This window comes from Ostrea edulis, chromosome 8 (assembly GCF_947568905.1).
Source record: "Ostrea edulis chromosome 8, xbOstEdul1.1, whole genome shotgun sequence".
NCBI lineage: Eukaryota > Metazoa > Mollusca > Bivalvia > Ostreida > Ostreidae > Ostrea > Ostrea edulis.
Window position 1 is genome coordinate 48114455 of NC_079171.1, and position 22616 is coordinate 48137070.

Here is a 22616-nt window from a genome sequence, read left to right on the forward strand (position 1 = left end):
TTCGAACTGGCACAATAAAGGCATTGACTGATTATAAAGTCAACCAATAAAGGCATTGGAAGACTATGGAGTCACTCAATGCAGGTATTTGCTGACTATTGAATTGCCCAATGCAGGCATTGGCCGACTATGGAGTTGCTCAATGCAGGCATTGGTCGACTATGGAGTCGCCCCATTCAGGCATTTGTTGACTGTGGAGTCGACCTATGCAAGCATTTGCTGACTATGGAGTCGCTCAATGCAGGCATTGGCCGACTATGGAGTCGCCCCATGTAGGCATTTGCAGACTATAGAATTGCCAAATGCAGACATTGGCCGACAATGGAGTTGCCCAATGCAGGCATTGGCTGACTATGGAGTCGCCCAATGCAGGCAGTGGCTGACTATGCAGTCGCCCTATGCAGGCATTTGAAGACTATTGAATTGCCCAATGCAGGCATTGGCCGACTATGGAGTTGCCCAATGCAGGCATTGGCTGACTATGGAGTCGCCCAATGCAGGCATTGGCTGACTATGGAGTCGCCCTATGCAGGTATTTGAAGACTTGAATTGCCCAATGCAGGCATTAACCGACTATGGAGTCGCTCAATGCAGGCATTGACTGACTATGGAGTTGTCCAATGTAGGCATTAACCTACTATGGAGTCACCCTATACAGGCTTTTGAATTGTCCAATGCAGGCATTGGTCTAGGCCTGAAATCAGAACCACTAGACCGGGTATCATGAAATTTATAATGACAGTAGAGGTCTTTCTGCTCTTCCTGGTGCTGATAATTTCTGAAGTACCTTATTACTTAGTATTAGTATTTATATTATTGTAAAGTTACTTTAAGAATATTAAAGAAATTAAGGGGAGGGATTTAGTTGAAACGTTGCAAAATCAGGTTTTTCACAGACGTATATAATATTTGGTATCGTTGTAATCTACATACAAGAAAATAATTAAAATACGTCTTGTAAAAAATCTACTGTTATCATGTGTGTTCTGCCTGAGGCACATTTCACACCTCCTGCGGGGCTACCGATAGCCACAGCATTCATCACCTCTTCCCAGTACCTTTCCGCGGCCCTAATCAGTAAATATCAGAACCCACAATACAAACCGCAGTAAATATCAGGAATTGTCATCACCAACAGACCATATCAGTACGAACAGTAAAAAATCAGAAGTTATCAAAACTCGTCAGCATTAACAGCACTTTAACAACAAATGTCAGGAAGAATGACACTCTCGGTACATTTTCCGTCCAGTAGTGTTTTCAATAAAAGGCCGTGGAATTTCAAAATAATTTACGTACATGTACCAACGGGTCCTGCGGGAAACCTGTTAGAATATGTCCCCAGTACCCTTTGCTTGTCGTAAGAGGCGACTAGATGGGGCGGTCCTTCAGATCAGATGACAAAAATATAGGTCCCATATCACAGTAGGTTTGACACGGTAAAATTCGTCCCTGCTCATAGGCCCTAAGCGGGTGGTATAGGCCAGATATTTGCGGCCTTTCATCGGCAATAATGACCTCTGCATATGAGTAAACACTCATTAAGCAATATACAGACAACCAAACAAAATTTATCTCATTTCAAATGCACCACTGTGTTTTCTTTAAATGTTATAAAATTCATGTCATTATTTTGAAAATAACTTCGTTCAATACGTGAACGAGGATAAAATTCAACCATACTCTTTGGAATTATGTTTAAATTCTATTCTAACATTGCTCAATTATTCCAGGATCAGTAGAAAAGTAAAAGGGTCTTTTTAAGTTTCACAACTAAAACTCTTCACCCAGTGCTTGCTATTAGTATTTCGTTTTGGGACTGAGATACAAAGGACCATAGCAGGTAACTATGTGGAAACAACAATGGAAAACTATGTACTTTTAGAAACGAAAGTAGACAATTTGATATGATTTCATCAATCGCATCACACGCATTCTTTTGAACGTCACCGACTCGGATGTGCTATAAGATTTTAGAACCATATGTTTGTGTTATTTCTAAGAATATTTTTAAACATATTCAGTTTTGGTATCATTAAAGGAGGTGATACACTGTAATACATCAGCATATATGTAGAAATTGATGGTGGTATAGAATATCTTAGCTGTTTATGACATCTTCGCTGCATTTGTTTTAACCCCTTAGCTCGTGTTTCATATCATATCATATGTTTGTGATGTCATTGCCACATTTTTGTACACATAGTAAAATACTCTTTTGATGGTGTCGATCTACATACGAGGTTTATTTACGGTTATGCAAATAGCTGAGTAGTTACGATTGGTGATTTCATGTGCACTTATATACAACATAGAACCCTTTAGAAATTTTATTTTGACCTCCGTGTTGGACTTTCAAATTATCAAGTCGTCTTAATCATGGTGTCTTGTAAGTCTCATAAGCGTCACGTGCTAGTTCATTACATATTGTGTGCGATTTGGTGTACTCCTAATATCACTACTTTTGATTGGATGTTCCATTTTAAACTTTCAGATTTTGAACTAATTTTAGACATGGTGTCTAGTAAGATTAACAACCAGGGAATGTCAGCAGAAATGTTTGCTACTTACCTCAATGTAACCAACTTTCCATTCAACGAATTTAAAAAAGGATCTCGGATATACTTTGAGATTATGTTTAGATGGAAGTGTGATGATCCAATCAAGAACACCGTTGTTACGTTACAAGACATTCTTATTGAAATGGAAAGATCGGACATCGTCGAAGACATTCGTTGCTTTGATAAATCGCAATACCGAGTTGATACAGAATTCCTAGGGTGTGACGAGGAGGTATCAGATTCAGATTTTAGAACTTTAGAACAGCGTTTATCAACGGACTACATCCCTCTTGTGCGGTTCCTCGGACTCCCACATCACATTATTCAGCAAATAGAGGCTGACTACTCAAATTCCATCCGGAAACGGATATTTATGTCAATGAAGAGAATCGCCACAGATTTCAAACCACTAAGAAAACTGGAACTTTGCAATGGACTCGTGTACATATCTAGAAAAGATGTTATTGACGCCCTCCATCATAAGTGGAATTGCGTCAAGTCTACACTACCCTGTGAAATTCCAGGATTTAGTGAAGTCTAAAAGAACTGGTGTTTTTCACATTTTGAAACATTGAATTCTACATTTGTTGTCTATCAAATATGGTTCCTGTTTCAATTTAGAACTGTCAATGATGACAAACATTTGTATGATTTGTGCTGATCTCAGGAGCAGATCCAGGAATTGCGTTGGGGGGAGGCAACTGTATGCTGCGGGGGATCTTGCCGGATCTTGTTTATGTTGCATTATCACATTGAACACATATAGGGCTCACGGCAGGTGTGACCGGTCCACAGGGGATGCTTACTCCTCCTAGACACATGATCCCACCTAAGGTGTGTTCAGTGATCCGTGTCTGCGCAACTCTCTGTTTTGTATTTCTTATAAGAGTTATGCGATTGATCATTGTTCGTTATATTCACCTTTCATTGTACAGAATGCTGTGAATCTAGAATAAGATGACTTTAAATGAGAATTGTATTTTGACATTGTTATAAGTTTTTGAACCTTTTCAGATTGATACTTTTATGTGGTTTGTAATTCCCTTTGGCGATAACATTGCCGGTTATTTTTTGTATTGTACTATTACATTGTACATAATTCTGTGAATGCAGTATAAATATGTAATATCCTCTATATAATGCCATATTTACAAAAATATTGATTTTTATTTCTTGTCTTTGCTTTCGATGTACCGTAAAACAAGTTTTTTTTTCTGCGTATCACGATTTATGCGAAAATATTAATTTTAATATACGTAATCCCCCCAGATATACCTGCCCATTCCCTCAAAGTAATATCCATGCATTAAAAAATGTACAATTTTCATTAAATAGAGTTATCGATAATACGGTTTCCCGAACAAGACGAGGTATACCCACTCTGACAGTGTGGAAAGTAGCACTCTCCTGCTCTATTAATATTGATTTAAGGTAAGCCATACAGAAATGATCTAAAATATATTCATAAAACAGTCTTATTCAGTAAAAAAAATGCAAGAAAGAATTACTGTTAATACTGATACCTGATGAGCTTCCATACATTTTCATCCAGACAAGAGAGGTTGTCACGTGACGTTGTAAATCTAGATGAATGTGATAATCGCAAAAAGTGCAACGATATCGACTATATACAGACCCAGCCTTTCTTATAGTGAAACCATAGCTTAGTTTACATTAACTGAAAATTCTTGGGAGTAAGTTCTCCGATAGAATTTTGAAATGAAGGTAATGCAAGATACTATTTAGTTTTTGATAATATTAGAAATTACAAGATTCGAGAAGGTTTTTTTATGTGTCAGAAGTTGTTCCTAATACTTTTCTGATACATTAATGTAATAGAAATATAGATACATAAACTTCAAAGCACTGTATCACTGCACAAAAAAACCCGCCGTTTGTACATGATAAAAGGTGATTGACGGGCTACATTTTGTTCTCTTTTTGATATCTTTTATCTCCTTTTGATTTTTTGGAAAGTCTATAAGTTTGCCTTTTGAACGGTAAAAAGATTATAAGACTCTCTTATGAGTAGCCATGAAATATAAGGTGATTCCACCCGAGGGTTGCAAAACATCTGTGAAACCCGAGGCTTTGCCGAGGGTTTTACCGCTTTTTTGCAACCCCGAGGGTGGAATCACCTTAATATTTCATGGCACCTCATAAGAGAGTATTTTTCTCTCATATTTATAGAGTTTTCCGCTTTCCTTGTGCCTAGCGACGCCATTTTGAGAAATTTCCAATTAATTAATTTTTCGCTGTACATTAGAAATAACACCAGAATCGAATTCTACGACACTCATTTTGGCAACTACGTTGCCGTCAAAAAATCGGCCGACGAGTGTATAAGTGAATTGTATTAGAGTTATTCCTCTTTGAATAAATCAATAATCAGGGTGATGCGTGACGTAACTCGACAGTCCATCAGCGTGAAACATTTTGAGAGACCTAATCAGAATATGAATCCACAACTGCACGGTTTTTTCTTTTTAGAGGAGCATTGCTATTGATATTAATTGAAAAGTTATTTAATGACGAGTGTGTGAAGAGAGATTCCAACTTGTGGTTTTTGTTGGTGGATATGGGCATGGCTAGGCTTTCGTTTTCCACGCGTGCAAGGACTCGAGTCTCATGGACATTGAAGGCACTTATTTCACCTGAGACACGGACAGTAGACGTTGACAGAGTGAATGTGGAGGTAGACCTAGAACTAGTAGACCGTGTGGGCTGGGTTTCTGTGAACTGGCATAATGCACAGGATGACATGGTTTATGAGGAATTTGTGACTGTTGTTGACTGTGCGGTAATTGTTCAAGGAATGTGTATTTTTGTGTCCGGTCACATACACCTGGATATTATCAGGGACATTACAATCTGTCATTTTTTGTACAAGAGCTTTGCAGACGCTAGTGTTCGTCAATCGAGGCGAAGTAAGTTGCAAGCTAGTTGTGTATTGATTATGACGTCACGGGATATGTAAGATAAACGTCACGTGATATGAAAGATATAAATATCTTGCATACCTTTCTTTCATAGAATATCTGTATCCTACATACGTAGATATGAGAGAAATTCAAATATACAAAACCGTTTTTGGCACACTGATTATGACTGCGGATAACTTCGTTTATCTGATCAGTATATAGGGCTTACGGCGGGTGTGACCGGTTAACAGGGGATGCTTACTCCACCTAGGCACCTGATCCCACCTCTGGTGTGTCCAGGGGTCCGTGTTTGCCCAACTATCTATTTTGTATTGCTTATAGGAGTTATGAGATCGATCACTGTTCGTTATCTTCACCTTGCATTCAATTAATTAAAAATATATGAAGATTGTGAAAAATGGCGGGAAAATAATATTTTCATGTTTTTAAGTTTTCTTCTACTTACAAACTATTCAACAAGTACATTTTTCTGTCATGTTCTAGTAATTATCACATTTATAAATATCTAAAATGATCTTCTTTATGTGTTTACATACCATAATGATATGTATATAGATGTAAATGCAAGAAACGATGCATAGCATTTCGGGTCGGGATCGAAAGTCCATTTATTATTAACCCATTTCTTTCAGATTTCCTCAGGTTTTTGTAAACAACTTATTAGACCGGTCATTATAGGATATTTTGCACTGAATTTCGAGTTTAACTTGCAAGTATTTTTGGCTGGATAGTTGTGAGTGTGTGGGTAATTAACAGATTAAAGAAAAAATGCTTGGTTGGCAATTGTTTTTCATTTTGAAATTCACCTATCAACAACTCTTGTGAGGTTGGTCAACGACGTACGTTGTAGGTTGCTCGAATGACAAGAGATTGGCATTATAGTCCCAAGTAAAAAGAGAATGAATGCCCATGCTCTTTTAAAACGTATATCTTTAGAAAAACAAAACTGAAAATACATTGAACATGTTCAAGGGAATCCTATGATAAAACATTAAGACATAATTTATCAACTTTTGTGTTTTACCCTAAATAATTCATTGAAAATATCTTTTATTTGAAAAATCATTCTGAATTCATTTTTGCTCTGTGTAATGCAATGTGAAATTTAAAATATTTATTACAAAGCATCTGGACATTTAAAACTGTGGCTAACAATTCTAGAAACATGATATGGCTCAAATTTTAAAATAAACTTTTTAGCACTTGATTTCCTTATGAATCCTTTGTAAGAGTGGAACAAAAACTTTTAGTGAAATATACGTTTTTACAGTCGTATAATATATATGTTTGTTCAGGAAAAAATAAAAATGAGAACAGAAACTCCAGACATTTGTGTCATTAATATTGTAAAATTTGAACAGTTTATATTGACTTTATATGATTTTATGAAAATACATGTAATGTAGAAATGGGATTGTTTTAAAATTCAACAATGTAGTTTTAAAAATGTAAGTTGACTCATTTATCATGTCTATGGCACTATCTTTTACCAAGTATGATTACAGGTTGCTTTCAGATGACAAAACAACTGTTTTGCATAATCCATGTAGATATTAGTGTCTGTAAAGTGAATTGAAAATGAATTCTTAATTATTTCATTAATATATTCCATTATCTATAAGATTTTTTAACAGTTGCAACTTGTAAGTTTAGATCCTTTATAAACTGTATACTGAAAAATGTACACGGAAGAGTTCTTTGAAGCTTAAAAGTTTTATTTCAAAATCATACTTTTTTAAAACTGTAACCCCAAACAAGGCATAAACATGATAAAGGAACAAATGAGCACAGAAATATATTTGTTACGAACATATTTACAAAACGGAGGCAGATCCAGAAAAAAATATAAGGGTCGGGATGGAGGGGTTGTGACTCATGTATTTACCTTCTCCATCCAGAAAGGGGTGGGTGAAGAGCCCAAAAATTGCATAAAATAGACCATTTGAGCTGTTCTATGATGCATCACATTATACATGTATTTTTGCATGTCAACACAACTTCATTACACAATCAAACCCATTGGTGTTTAGTTTTTTCATAAGTTGTTTCCCTTTCGAATTTAGGTACATTAGGAATGTCAGTTGAAATAATTTGAATAAACACCATACATAAGAATGCTTTCATGTTTAATTGACAATTTGTCATTTATTTCTTCATAAAGTTTTGATATTTTGTTTGGATTCATTGTTTTAGACTGTCTTGATGTTCAACATTAAATTTATGGACTCCTTTGCTTTCATTTTGTGATAGTGTCTTGTACTTTCACTTGGTTTGATTGATTTTCCTCCTGTTACCACTTTAAGTATGTCCTTGGGTTTTGCACCTACAATACAATAAGATAGACACTGATTTTCAGGACACAAGAATTTACTTATTTTTCTCTTCTCAATATACATGTATAATATATATTTCTCTAGTTTTTGAGAATGTTTGAACATTTTATATCATAAAACTTTCATTTAAAGTACACACCTCAGAGCCTAGTAGTCATAGTACACATTGATATTTAAATTATACATGTAGTTAGAAAGAATAAAATACTAAAACAGCCTATAAAACTTTTGAAAACAAGAAATGCTTAAAGAAACTAATGGTGGGTTGGGGGTTGGTTGACTTTGACCTCATTATCAGAAGAGGTCATATAGTGCTTGTATATCAGGATTATTATATAATACTGCTCTACCAAGTTTGAGGTTTATAAAACATTTACACTGTAGATTCATTGGTACATATGTGCTACATGTATTTACAGTTATGTATTTTCCATAGAGGTTTCCAATGCATGTAGTGATGGTAATAACACGCCATGATGCTGGTATGAAAACTTTAAAGAAATATACATTAGCTAAATGACTTGATCTCTGTTATATTTATATATTATTATTAGAAATATAAATTCAAGAACCCATGCAATGACCAATCCCCATGACCATATCAAATTGAGGCAGACTTTAAATAGTAATATAATAGATATCTAATAAAAATGTCAAGAAGACTCAACTTATTGATTTATATGAAGATTTATAATTAACATTATGAATTGTTTTACAATAAAATTGAATTCTTTAAAAAACTACAGACCCTAAATATTTTCTTTGATATGTCTAATAGTATGCATATGTTTTTAAAATATGAATTCCGATTTGTCAAAAGCTGAATGGTGACCACTAAAAGAAATGATTTTGTGCATATGAAATAATATTTAAAAAAATTGTGTGTGTTTATATAGAATACCTTGAAGGAAAAAACAACGATGTGTATATAAAATAAATTGAAGAAAAAAATCCAATCCATTCTGATATTTGAACCCGGTACCTCCGGCATGCTAATCTGAATACCTAACCACTTGGCTATCTGCGATTTGTAATGAGGTGGAATACATTATATACTAAACATTGCATCTCACAAAGTCATATCATGTCTTAAATTTTTATATGCAAATTCGACTGAAATCTACATGTAGTACATAAAACCACACTCTTTTGAAATGATACATACTCCTTACTGATCCTCAGTTAGGCATAATCTACATTTCTATCTGAGATAAGAGGCGTTTGTGTGGAGGATACGTAGATGTCTGCTATTATTGCTGACCGTTACAAATGAAACATGCCGTCGATTAGCCTAGGCCTAAACATATAGCGTTACTGTTGAAAGTATGACTTTTTGAAACAAGGGAGTGGTTGTCATCTATACACAGTCGTCTCATACAATGCTACATTGTATAATACAACATTCGTTATGATTTTTATGATAGTAATAAATAAATATATTGCGAATTTTGACTTATTAAATATGTAAATCACACCATTTGAAATTACCGGAATGCTCCGACTTGGTGACATGTCATATAAGAAATGTTGCATGTTGCTCGGTCTTCGTTGTCGGCTACTCCGCACACGTTATATCTTCAGTGACGCCATATGCATCAATGTATTTCTGACACTCTCCGAAGGTAAATGTATTCGTTTCCTTTAGATGAGGCTTGAGGGTAGATCACACTCTGTCGGAATATTGTCCTACATGACATTCAGTTTTGGATCCGCATATTCCGCGCACTTAGTGTGTTGACAACGCAGCGCCCTTAGCGATCATCGAGGTTAAATTCAAGAACGATAACCAAAATTGCATTAAAATCGAAACATTCAGAGAGGTTTTAAAATGTTATATTGAAGCTTTCAAAAAAAAAAAAAATTATTTCAGAGCATGCATTTTTTATTTGTTTAATGTTATATAATGATATATTTTCATACCCGCTTTGCTGTTTTTAGATTTTAAAGGGATTACAAGTAGTGTTTTGTATAGATTTGCACTGAGCGTGAATTTTCCATGTTCATAATTATCTGTCCGTAATTTTGGAACAAGGCGAAATAAATCAAAACTACTTTGTATATTTGCTAAACATCTTACGGTGAGTTAGTATGCTAAGTTTGGGTTCATTTCGTGAACATGGACTTATCACAAAAACGCGATTTTGCCTGATTTTTACGTGGAACCATACTTAAACTATCATGCAGGGTTATAATACAGATGTTCAAATAATATATTTAATCAATTTCATAATTGATAATAACAATTTATTAATTTGATAGCAGATAATAAAAAAATTAACTGATTAGCAATTATTGGGGATCTTTTCAATTAGATTATCAATTTAATCAATCAATAGGTACATTACAATGAATCATGGCACTATAATGAAAGATTTTTAACCAAAACAACGACTATGTTGATTTTGACTATGATATTCAAGCAACTGCCAAATACTTTCCCGATTATTATTAATTTGTGTAGAAAGAATGCATCCATTGATCATAAATTTAACAAACAATCAATCTAATGACCATTATGAATTTAGCTGCATAGCTGTAGCTTTCGTTAAGTTAAAACACTTGCAATTTATTGCACACAACACACAAACCTGTACAATGTTGGACTTACAGTATTTCTATAATTTCCTAACATGCACAAACATTGAAGACATTTCACTACAACCTCGGAAAGTGAAGCATGTTAAATTTACATGCAGACAGACAGTATCATTTCTACCTGTAAACAAAACCATATAATTTCTCATATGAAAATATGAACTTTTGAAATATTGTGATGGTCAAAAGTAAATACATGTAAATCCAAAAATATTAATACTGTTTGGCCCTAAACAAAAATACGCGTGTGACTTAAGGTCATGTGTAAGAGTTATTCAGAAAAATGAAGCTTTATATCCTATTGTTTTGGGTGTAGTTCATTTATTAATATTACAAAACTAAAGACACTTTTCAAGTACCACAACATATATACGCCTCCTGCACTTTCACTTCGTATGTTTACTTAAGATGTCAAGGGTCATATGACGTCATTTGATCAGATTATACAAGACGTAAATAGATGATCATAAATCGACACGGAGCACAGCCAGCTGCACATAAACCAATAAAAACATGGCAGAATAGAAATATATAAGTTTCACGGAATCGAGTATTCACTGTCCAAATTGCATCATCCGCTTGCAAATAAGTTAAAAATGGCCCGCAACATGAAAACCTACCCCTGCACTTTGTTTATTTGTGTTTTTTCTCGAGTTCAGTGTATTGTTCAAGAATGGTTCAATATTTGGACAGTGATTTCTAGATAAAACCTTGATCAAAGCTTTCAAATAATCCCATGGTATCACAATACATTTATTTTCCTCTTACCGCCGTCCAGTTTTATCTTCGATATTTATGTTTATCCGCTTCTATTACCCAAACTCTGCTCACCGTAGCTCGTTTTTGCTGTCATAAAAAATCTGAACAAAGAATGATTGAGATTGAAAATTTGTCATTTATTACAATACCAAATGACGAAAGAAATCTTCAACATAAGATTTTGGGGGAAATCAGATAATACATTCTACATGAAAGTACCTGCAAAGCTAAATTACTCAAAGTCTGATTTCCCCCAAAGAAGACAAAATAACTTAAATAATGCTACGCTATAAGATGACAAATAAAAATTCATCAAAACAAACCCAGAGCAAAAAGATGGCGAACAAATAAGGCCAACCCAAATGATTAAAAGCCTATATAAAAAGATTGCATAGCACCGGAGTAACCCTCCATATTGAGGACGGAAAGTTGGGGTGGTGGAGGGTTGAACAAAATGAAAAAACTTTGATCCGCTTTACAATTTGTATTCACTGAATCCCATGTATATGAAAAGGCTAACGTGTGCAAAACACAAGCTATCGCGTGCCTATCCAAGCCATTGATTGGCTAACAAACTTTAGGCCCCCAACGGGGTAAGTTATACGAGGTCCCCAATAGGGCAAATGACACATATATACGCTTTAAACATAAATGCTATTATGTTCCATAATATTGATTTTATGTTTATCCGCTTCTATTACCCAAACTCTGCTCACCGTAGCTCGTTTTTGCTGTCATAAAAAATCTGAACAAAGAATGATTGAGATTGAAAATTTGTCATTTATTACAATACCAAATGAAGAAAGAAATCTTCAACATAAGATTTTGGGGGAAATCAGATAATACATTCTACATGAAAGTACCTGCAAAGCTAAATTACTCAAAGTCTGATTTCCCCCAAAGAAGACAAAATAACTTAAATAATGCTACGCTATAAGATGACAAATAAAAATTCATCAAAACAAACCCAGAGCAAAAAGATGGCGAACAAATAAGGCCACAAGATATGAAACACAGTATCATATCGGCGCCATCCAAGGTGAGCAGAGAGAAATAACTAGTTTGACTGTGGAGAGTTAATAAACATTTATCACACATGAACAGTTAACTACTGACCCGATTGCAATTAACAGTGTATATGGTTACCAAAGTTGACACATTCCTGTGCTATAACATAAAGGATATTGTATATAACAAGACATACTTTGGACATATTTGTGTATAAAAGGATAGCGTAACTAAGTGAGTCAGTAAGGTATATTGCACCAACCACATATAGCAATGTATACAGTACCAATGTGTAGCATATAAAACAGAAAACATTTTCTCTACAACTTGCAAAAAAGAATTACTACAAAGAAAATATAACAGATACCAACTTGCAAAAAACCTATTTTGTTTAAATATTTACATAGTACCAAACTTTTTGCAGCAGTTACACACTGACCTGCTCGAAGTCTTAAAATTGATATAACAGTCAATTGATACAGTCCTTAGCAGCAGTTAGACACTGACCTGCCCAACTTTTCAATTGATATATGCACGCAAGTGATGCAGTCTTTAGCAGCAGTTAGACACTGACCTGCCCACTGATATATGCACGCAAGTGATGCAGTCTTTAGCAGCAGTTAGACACTGACCTGCCAAAGGTTGTTGCTGAACCTGAATGCGCCCTGACTACCAAGTTAAAAAAAAAATAAGTTAAAGGTTGAAAGCAAGTATTCTTATGTAGCGACGAAAGGCATTAGAGTTCCATCTGCCTAATTGTTTGATCAGATTCTCAGAATAACCCAGACTTGTGGCATATGTAGCAGCACCTATTCTAAAACTATGACCTTTGTACAACTTTGGGTTCAGACCAGCAAAGGTTGCAGCGGCATAGAGTTGAGTGGAGACATAAGAATATGTAACAGGGTTTCCCCCTATGAACTGGAATAAGGGTCCCGAAGAATGCTTGAAATGTGATAAATAGCGATGCAAAGCTGCAACAGGGCACATTGTTGGATCTATGTTGCTCTCATGTGTAATGACAAAAGGATTGTTTTGTTTCTGATTTTTGAAATGATGTAGAACTATCTGCACTGATTTCAGTAAAGAACCCTCAAATTGAAAGGCGACATTTGACCGCTGCACCACCAAACTGCTACTTCCTGCAGATTTTGAAACAACTTCCCCAAGGCGAAGGAATGCATGAAAGCATAATTTAAACAGAGCATCTAATAATATGCAATTGGCTTTTGTTGCAACCGTATGAGACAAAGCCGCAATAAGTTTTGCTAAAATATCTTTTGTTATCGGTAGCCTTGAATCTACAGTCCCTGCCAATTTGTGACAACCACGTAGAAGTTTCTTTACTACAAAGGTTTGAGAAGGATCTGGCAAATTGAACAATTTGTGGACATAGCCCAGAGCAGATATGTGTGATGATATAGTGCTTGCACTCAAATTGGATTGAAATAAATGTCCAATGAAGTTGCATACATCAGAGACTTGCAAAGGTAAGTTAGTAACTGGTTTGTAATTCAGGAATAGGTCCCAAGACCGCCTATATGCAGCTCGAGATGCCTGTGTTAAGGAAGCTGTCAGAATATGAGCTGTTGCTGAAGTTAAATCTGCAATAAATGTTCCGGAACCGGGGTGGGATACTGCTCCAAATATGGAGCTTGGAACCGGGCTGTCTGAAATTGAAAACGAGAGAGACTGTCTGCAATTATGTTGCATTTCCCGGGAATATGTTTTGCTTTGAACAAGATATTCTTACATAGACACACTAACACTAGTCTGCGGACCAAGGCCATTAACGTTTTATCTTTGCTTGACTGCTTATTGATAATGTATACAACAGAAATGTTATCAGAAAAGAAAAGAATTCTCCTATTTTGTAAACATGAGCCCCAGATTTCCAGAGCAAGAACTATGGGATAAAGCTCTTTGACTGCAATTTGACAATGTTGCATGTGTTCTAGCCAAGGCTGAGCAAACCAGGAGGCGCCTAATATAGCAGCATATCCCTTAGTTCCCGATGCATCAGTGTATAACTGTAAACAGTCAGACGAATCCCAATCCAATGGCAGGAAAACAGATTTGCCATTAAAATGGGAAAGAAAAAGTAACCATGTAGCCATATCTGCCCTTGCTTCCTTAGTAAGGCGGATCCAATGAAAGGGTTTTTTAACACCCACCACCAGATCAATCAGACGTCTAAGAAATGCCCTACCAGGTACTACTACAGAACAAGCAAAATTAAGTAATCCAATCAGTGATTGCAAATCACGAAGTTGAACTTTTTTCCTATGAGCAAAATTTTGTAGACACTGTGTCATTTTTGTTATTTTGTCAGGAGGAAACCTGCATTCCATAGCTACTGAATCTACCTCAATGCCATAAATTGTAACTGTTGTTGATGGCACTATTGTCTTGGCCATGTTGATGGGAATACCTGTTTTCTTGCACAGGTACAAAAAATTTGTAAGATCATCTTTGCACTTGGAAGATTTTGCATGTGATATGAAAAAGAAGTCATCGAGAATGTGAGAGATGCCAGATGCATTGTATTTTGTATACATAATCCACTGCAAGGCATTGCTTAATTGTTCAAATATTTGACATGAACTGCTTGCCCCCATAGGTAGACATCGTTCATAATAGAACGCAGAATTCCAAAAAAAACCCTAATAAATGGTAATCTAAGGGATTGACAGGCATGATTCTAAAGGCATCCTTAATGTCAGACTTAGCCATAAGTGCATGTTTTCCGAATTTTTGAACAAGTGAGATAATCGTGTCAATGGAGTCATAAGTAACTGCAGAGGTCTCTGGGGGGATAAGAGAGTTTACAGAATGACCATGTGGATAAGAAAGGTCATGGATAATCCGAAATTTCCCAGGGTCCGACTTAGGGACCACCCCCAAGGGAGAGGTTTTAAAATTAGTAACAGGAGGAGAGGGAAATGGACCATGTATTCTCTGAGTGTCTAAACCTGTTTTAATATATTCCTCTATCACTTCCGGGTGTTGTAATGCAGATTTATGATTATGAGGTTCATGCGTGTCTGGCGAGCCAATGCAACCTAAACGAAAACCATGGGTAACCCCATGTATCAAAAATTCTACTTTATCAATGGGGTATCCTTGGAGCTCACTTTGCAGGTTTGTTGGGTGTATAGGCGTTGACAGATTGTTTTTGCCTGTTGCCTCCTTTGAAATGTTGCTTTTCCCTTTGAAAACATTTATATTTTGGGTGTTTGCCGGTACACTCTTGACAAAGGTGAGCGTATTTACAGGGGTTTGATGCGCATTGCTGACCTCTGTTAAATGCGAAGCAAACTTTTCCCGAGAAGGGACGAAAAGGATTCTGTTTCCCATAAGTCTGGTTTGCTGGTTTTCCAGAAACCTTAAACCCCATAGAGGCTGCCTTGAGTCTTAATTCTGGGACAGAATTTTCCCAAGGCAGTGTGTGAGATTCTCTGAGCCGCCTAAAACTCTCATCATAGCCCCTCCAGGCTGAATCAATGTATATGCGGCTCATCTCCCTCACTGAAAAACAGTACTTGAGCAGATTCCCAGCCTCCTGGGGGATTTGTCTGTATGTAAATAGTGGATAAAATAAAAAAAGCATCAGTCCACTGACTAATGCTGAGGGGTGATTTGTTTTTAGATGTGTGCTCCACATCAATTTTACCAGCTTTGATGGTGATAGAGAGTGGTTCTTCAGATTGATCAGGAAGAAGTGAGCGCAAATCAACAAACTCATTTGCCCAAATCTTATTTTTCAATTTAACCGAAATAGTAGCACCTAAAGGTACCGCATCTAACATCTTGATTGGTGGAGACCTTACTGACTCACCTGAGAAAACTACATCTAAAATCGAACCCACATTAGAAATGTTGGGGGTGTCCATGGGAGAGACAGACTGTGGTCCAGGTAGGACATTGGTAGCCCCCACACTATGGGTTCCACCTGACACTGTTGCTGAGGTCATTGTGGGTGTTGCAGCTTCTGGCTGGCTCCCCTGTACATTGTTTTCGGTAACCAACTGTTGTTCCGCCTGTCCTTGGATTGCTTGCTGTTGCACCATGTGTCTTGCCAGCTCCGCATAGTCAATCATTGGCACCACACTGGACAGCGGATGATGGTCTGGTTCTGTAGAAGGTCCAGGAACATCATTGTTTTCCCTTGCTCTCAGACGTTTACGTTTTGCAGGGGTCTTTGACATTTTCCCTACAATACATATGCATGAAGTATTTGCTCTCAAGATATTCAATTATGACATCCATATTAGCATTATCATCAACTGATGTTGAAAATACTATTTCAATAAATATCAGAATGAGATGATTAATCTTAGCAAAATTGTAAGCTGCACCGAATATAATTAGATGTGCTGTAGAAGAGGAATAGGTGTTATCACCCATCATACAGTTTGTAGTATTATATAATGTAAAACGGAACTAACATCATCCATAGATGAGAATCAGCTGCTGTGCTTACAAATATGTACATCTTTTTAGACATATGCACTAGCCTCATCCGCAATGAACACCGAGACTTGCGTCCATGGTAGAAAATGAAGGGACATAAATAAACAGCAGTATCACACAAATGTTGCATTAAAGCGAGTTCATTAAGCATAAGCTTAATATGCCACTTATTAGCTATATTATATATATTCTCACCAATGCACACACAGCATGAATTCACTTCTAGTGATAAAAATATCTTACTGGACAATAGAACAATGTATAAAATGTTCCTTTAGCATGTCTTAAATTTGCAGGTTATGTTATATGTAAAACATATATCATACATATATGAAAAACCAGGTCGTGCTACCCAAAGGAACTCAAATGTTTTACCCATATGTAATGTGTCAAGTTTCAGCAAAATTATACTGAAAATTACCACAGAGGGAATAATATCCTCAACCATTGACCTGCCTCTTAAATGTGTAATAGTAGTTTAAACATGACAAGTAGTCTGGTATCCTAGAACATTAAAGCTTTAATGTTTCTGAACACTACTAAATATCCATCATGAAATGTATTCACCAGCATTAATGCACACTTTGTATGTTAGCTGTCTGCTACAGAATTTGTACAGGATTTTAAGTCAAGCATGCAGTATATATTTAGGTAAACATTATATTGAATGTTTACCAGCTAAGATCCAATGCTAGTAGAAGGATAGCAACCGAGCAAGGGAGATGATAATACTTATAGATGTATACATTATACTCGAAGTTTCAAATGACCTTCAAGTACACATGTACTGACTATTCACAAAGCAGTATACCTCAGTGATACACATGACATGTAAACATACTTAATGTTTAATAGGTGATGTAAGTACACATACTAAATGTCTAACACTTAAATGCACTGCTCGGTTGAGGATAGCACCAGGGTAACATATATCAACAGTATCATGCATTTATTAGTAAACATGACACTAAATGTTTACAAACTTAGTATGATTGCCAGGGGTAATGCAGCACCAGACGATAGACTAATAATCATATATGAATGCTTCAATGTGAGATTTAAGACAACATTATACCGTATGCCTCCAATGAGATTTAGGTGAACAAACTGAACATATACTGAATGTTTCAATAATCTATGAGATTCAAGTGAACATTATACTGAATACTTCAATATAGGATTTAAGTGAGCATTATACTGAATGCTTCAAATTAGATTCCCCTGAACATTATACTGAATGTTTCAATAATCTATGAGATTCAAGTGAACCTTATACTGAATACTTCAATATAGGATTTAAGTGAGCATTATACTGAATGCTTCAAATTAGATTCCCCTGAACATTATACTAAATGTTTCAAGAATCTATGAAATTCAAGTGAACATTATACTGAATACTTCAATATAGGATTTAAGTGAGCATTATACTGAATGCTTCAAATTAGATTTCCAAGAACATTATACTGAATGTTTCAATAATCTATGAGATTCAAGTGAACATTATACTGAATGCTTCAATATAGGATTCAAGTGAGCATTATACTGAATGCTTCAAAATGAGATCCCGATGAACATTATACTGAATGTTTAAATAATATAAAATTCTGAGATTCAAGTGAACATTATACTGAATGCTTCACCATGAGATTTAAGTGAACATTATACTGAATGTTTCAATACTCTATGAGATTTAAGTGAACATTATACTGAATGTTTTAATACTCTATGAGATTCCAGTGAACATTATACTGAATGGTTAAGTATGAGATTTAAGTCAAACATTACATGAATGTATCAGATATATATCATCAGCTGATATATTTAAATAGGTCCTTAGAATTAATGTCAACAATTGCTGCCGACTCTGACCTATTGAAATTTGAGTTAATGCTCAAATTTTAATATGATGATACTGGCCTTAGTTTTTTAGCTGTTATTATAACAGCATTCCTGATGCTTCTCAAGAACTTTCTCATAGGTTGGCAATTGGAGGGCGTTGATAATAAGTGAACTTCGTCAGGTCCGAGGAAAGACAGATCCTGCCAAAATCCTCGATGGGGCCAAAATATCAACCCCTGTAAATTATCTGTCATTACACGTAGATGGTTATTAATGGCGATGACTTGGGAATTGAAACGCTGACCCGCAACGTATGGTAAACGACGCAGCAGTTGACCAATTAACACATGTTTAACCCCAACTCCTTCGTGTAAAAAGTTTGCAACAGCGACAATGTCCGTGGCAATCTTAAGAGGGTCTGAATTCACTTTAATGTCATTTTCCCCGATTTGAATAAAGCAAATATCTGGGATGGCGGAGGGGAAACTAAGTATTGTAGCATCCTGGGATAGATGTGATAAACGTAGACCTCCTTTACCCCTCATTGTTACGGAATATGAACCCGCATCCAAATTCAGATTAGAAATGTTATTTCTGATTGTGAATTCATCCAATCGCCTGATGAAGGAATGTCCCAAAATCACAACATCCATGATATGACCATTAGCCATTGTTTACAAAACGCACGCCACTCCAACGCCAACACTGTAAGAAGTTCACCGAAAATACCAGCTCAAACCGAGCGAGTAGATACGTAACTGAAGTTAACGAACCCGCACAGTCATACAACTTACTTGTTGTTATAGAAATTAAATTTGGATCCTTCGATTTGAACAAAATGAAAAAACTTTGATCCGCTTTACAATTTGTATTCACTGAATCCCATGTATATGAAAAGGCTAACGTGTGCAAAACACAAGCTATCGCGTGCCTATCCAAGCCATTGATTGGCTAACAAACTTGAGGTCCCCAACGGGGTAAGTTATACGAGGTCCCCAATAGGGCAAATGACACATATATACGCTTTAAACATAAATGCTATTATGTTCCATAATATTGATTTCATGTAAACACGCTATCTAATTAATATTCAAACACAATACTGATGTAGAATATTGATCCAAAATTAGATACTGGAAAGGGAAGTAACACGGCGGGAAAATTACAATTTATTATGTAAATGTAGGAGTTATGAGATTGATCACTGTTCGTTATCTTCACCTTGCATGTTCACAGGACAACCAATGTATTTTAACCAAGAAATATTTACTTTAGTTTTAATCTTTTAACTCTCTCTCTATATATTGTTTATTCGCCAATCAAGGTTCCTTGGGAAAGGGGAAGGGGGAGGGGGGCATATACAGGTTAACAAGCCATGAAAATAAATAACAATCATTCAAAAGTACTAATACTGTCAGAGTTCACACTTCTGCACTGCACATATCTATAATTATTGATGATTGCAGACAATATTTAAATTAACAACATGGTATATACAATAAAATAACCCGCCTGCTTCACACATCAGTTTCTGAGACAGCGGACAAATGTTGTGTGAATACATATAAAATTGTAATAAAATCAGTATAATTATAGTTTAACAAGTACAGTACGCAAGTATAAAACACATGTATATGCAGGATCCAGTTGTTTTGAATGTTTTATGCTAATGCAGGGAGGTTAGAATAGATTGATTATATAAATGAAAACAATTAATTGTACGAAGTGTTCAGTAAAAAAGGTATGAATTGTTGACTTGATTACAGGGGGCACCAAGGGACAGTGCCTGTTAACAGTCTGGTAATGAATATATTGTACCGGACTGTTGGTTTTGTACTCCCAGTAACCAAGACAGCTATATTTAACAGCTAATTTCAGAAACATTTTAAACCCTAGTTTGTATTCAAACATTGTACGTTTGTAATGACAAAACAATAACGGAGCGGATCAAAGATCTGATTATAATCAGATTGTTTAAATTCCAATCTTAAACCTCATGAATGACAGTCTGATTACTCCCCCCCCCCATCCCCCCCCCCCTATCGTCGTCAGGGACCATTAGTAGAAGGGAGCTGGTTTTAATCAGACTACACACCTGAATGTACATGCATCTACCCTCGATCTAGGCCTAAAACGAAATAATTCCTTCAATGTGAATGTGCTAAACAAACAAGTGTGTAATTTATGTATTAAATATATTAAAAATTGTTTTTGCTTTGGTATGGATGCAACAACACACCAGTATCTATATATTCTTTTTTGAAAATTTAATCTGATGCAAAGAAGTATGCATTTAATTTCACAGAGATCGGTGCGGTGTTGAATTCTCTGCATTACCTCGAACACATCATACGTGCTAGCCATTAGTACAGCAAGTTCTTATATTTCTTAGCTTAATAACAGACACCAAACTCAGTGCGTAATTTGTAACTGACGATTCGCGGTGCAAATCATGCGCTGATCCAGGAATATAGTCTCGGGTGTCAATCCCTGCATTTGGGGGGTGTCTAAACAAGGGTACAAACATGCAGTATCTACTAAATAGATGTAGAATATATAAAAAATATAATACACTACATGTATGTTTTCATGAAACACTGTTGAGGGGTGGTTGTCTATATCTGGACCCATGCTGCTCTTGCAATGAGACACATGCAGTTTAGGGAGGGGATAGCTTAATTTGATAGTTTTAAAAAGGATGAAAATGTCATGGAGCAATTACTTTTCAAATTGAGTGGGTTTGGGTAGGAGTCTGGACCAATGTTACATCCGCTCTTGCAATGAAACATACATAATGATGGAGGGGGGGGGGGGGGTATATGCATCTTGTTTTACAATGAATATGTGTATTATATCACTGTGTACACAAAAGAATCTGTGGGAATACTTAACGACGCGGACGCGAGTTGGATTTCTTTTAGAAATAGTTTTAATTGACAACTTGAAAATCAAAATAGCTTTCAACAAAATATGTATCTAGAATAGTCATCATTCAAGCTACCGGAAAACCAGAAGTGACACATACTTCTCCACTGCTTGGGGAGGGGGTATATTTTTCCATTTTTAAGAAATATTCTTAATTCATCATTGAAAATAAAGAAAAGTGGCCGCAGTGTGTAAAATATCTAGTTCACCAAATGATTGTCAATCTTTTTACTTCATATGACACCCCCTTCACTCTCAAATACTTTTTATCACTTGACCATGAATATGTAGAAATATTAAAATTTGAAGTACTCAGTCAATGCAAAGTAATTCAAGGCGAATTTCAATTAAGTTTTAATAAAACTATTTCTCATTTTGTTTTGTGTTTAATTGAAAACAATCATAGAACACAAGATTAGATGCTTTTCAGCAGTCATTTTCTTCATATTAAAACTTGACAGTTTACTAAAGTTCATAAACACAAATGTAGATGACAATTCACATCACTGAATGCAATTAGTGGATATCCTGGTTTGACCACTATGTACAGTGTAGTAAGCAGCTGATGGAGGTAAATATTATCCACTGGAGTCAATATGGCTGTCATCTGTGGGTACTAAATGGAAAAAAGAAGAAAGTTGCCAGTAAAAAATATTTAAAACACAATATTGTAGGTCTAAGTGTTCAAGTTTATATGTGCGTTATAACATAAAAACATTCAAGTTTCATACCATACAGCAATATCAAAACACGCTTCATAGGAATTTTCTATAATTTATCATTTTGAAGAAATTAATGTTGACTAGATATAAATAATACCTATATTTATGTATATTCAGTGCCTGATTGGATTACTTAAAGTTTGTAAAAATTACCTAGCAAGTACATTTGTGGTGGTTGCTCTAAAGATGTGGAAAACTTGGAAATATCATGCTCTTTGAAAAGTTCACATTCTTGTTGGTATCATGCACATCTGTAAATAACATTATCTCATATTATGAATACATATGCTGCAAACATTTCATGTATTAAAGAAGGGTCTCAAATACACATAAAAAATGTGGGCAATCAGCATGTATTCAGAGTCTTTTATTTTTCTTCCATTTATTCAAACTGTGGTCAGTAATTTGATGTTACACTGGTTGTAGAGAAACTATCCTAAGTTTATTTTTTCTAGTATT

General features: G+C 35.6%; 2 protein-coding genes across 2 annotated transcripts; one reads left to right on the forward strand and one right to left on the reverse strand.

Annotated features, from left to right (window-relative positions):
- Positions 1-2514: 2514 nt before the first annotated feature.
- LOC130049722 (uncharacterized) lies at positions 2515-3702 on the forward strand. Its single transcript, XM_056147669.1, has one exon. The coding sequence runs from the start codon at positions 2515-2517 to the stop codon at positions 3100-3102; it is 588 nt and encodes a 195-aa protein (XP_056003644.1). The 3' UTR covers positions 3103-3702.
- Positions 3703-13277: 9575 nt separating this feature from the next.
- Positions 13278-19469, reverse strand: LOC130049723 (uncharacterized). Its single transcript, XM_056147670.1, has 4 exons — positions 19305-19469; positions 16037-16411; positions 13504-13868; positions 13278-13406 (listed from the first exon to the last, which is right to left on the reverse strand). The coding sequence occupies exons 2-4, from the start codon at positions 16404-16406 to the stop codon at positions 13278-13280; spliced, it is 864 nt and encodes a 287-aa protein (XP_056003645.1). The 5' UTR covers positions 16407-16411; positions 19305-19469.
- Between the last annotated feature and the right edge of the window lie 3147 nt (positions 19470-22616).

Excerpts from the sequence above, each read along its gene's own strand:
- LOC130049722 (XM_056147669.1), top strand. The coding sequence starts at position 2,515 with ATGGTGTCTAGTAAGATTAACAACCAGGGAATGTCAGCAGAAATGTTT.
- LOC130049723 (XM_056147670.1), bottom strand. The coding sequence starts at position 16,406 with ATGTCAAAGACCCCTGCAAAACGTAAACGTCTGAGAGCAAGGGAAAAC. Across the intron at positions 13,869-16,036 it reads TTTAGATGTAGTTTTCTCAG|ACAGCCCGGTTCCAAGCTCC; the intron begins GTGAGTCAGTAA and ends TTTCAATTTCAG. Across the intron at positions 13,407-13,503 it reads GTCACAAATTGGCAGGGACT|ATGCTCTGTTTAAATTATGC; the intron begins GTAGATTCAAGG and ends GCATATTATTAG.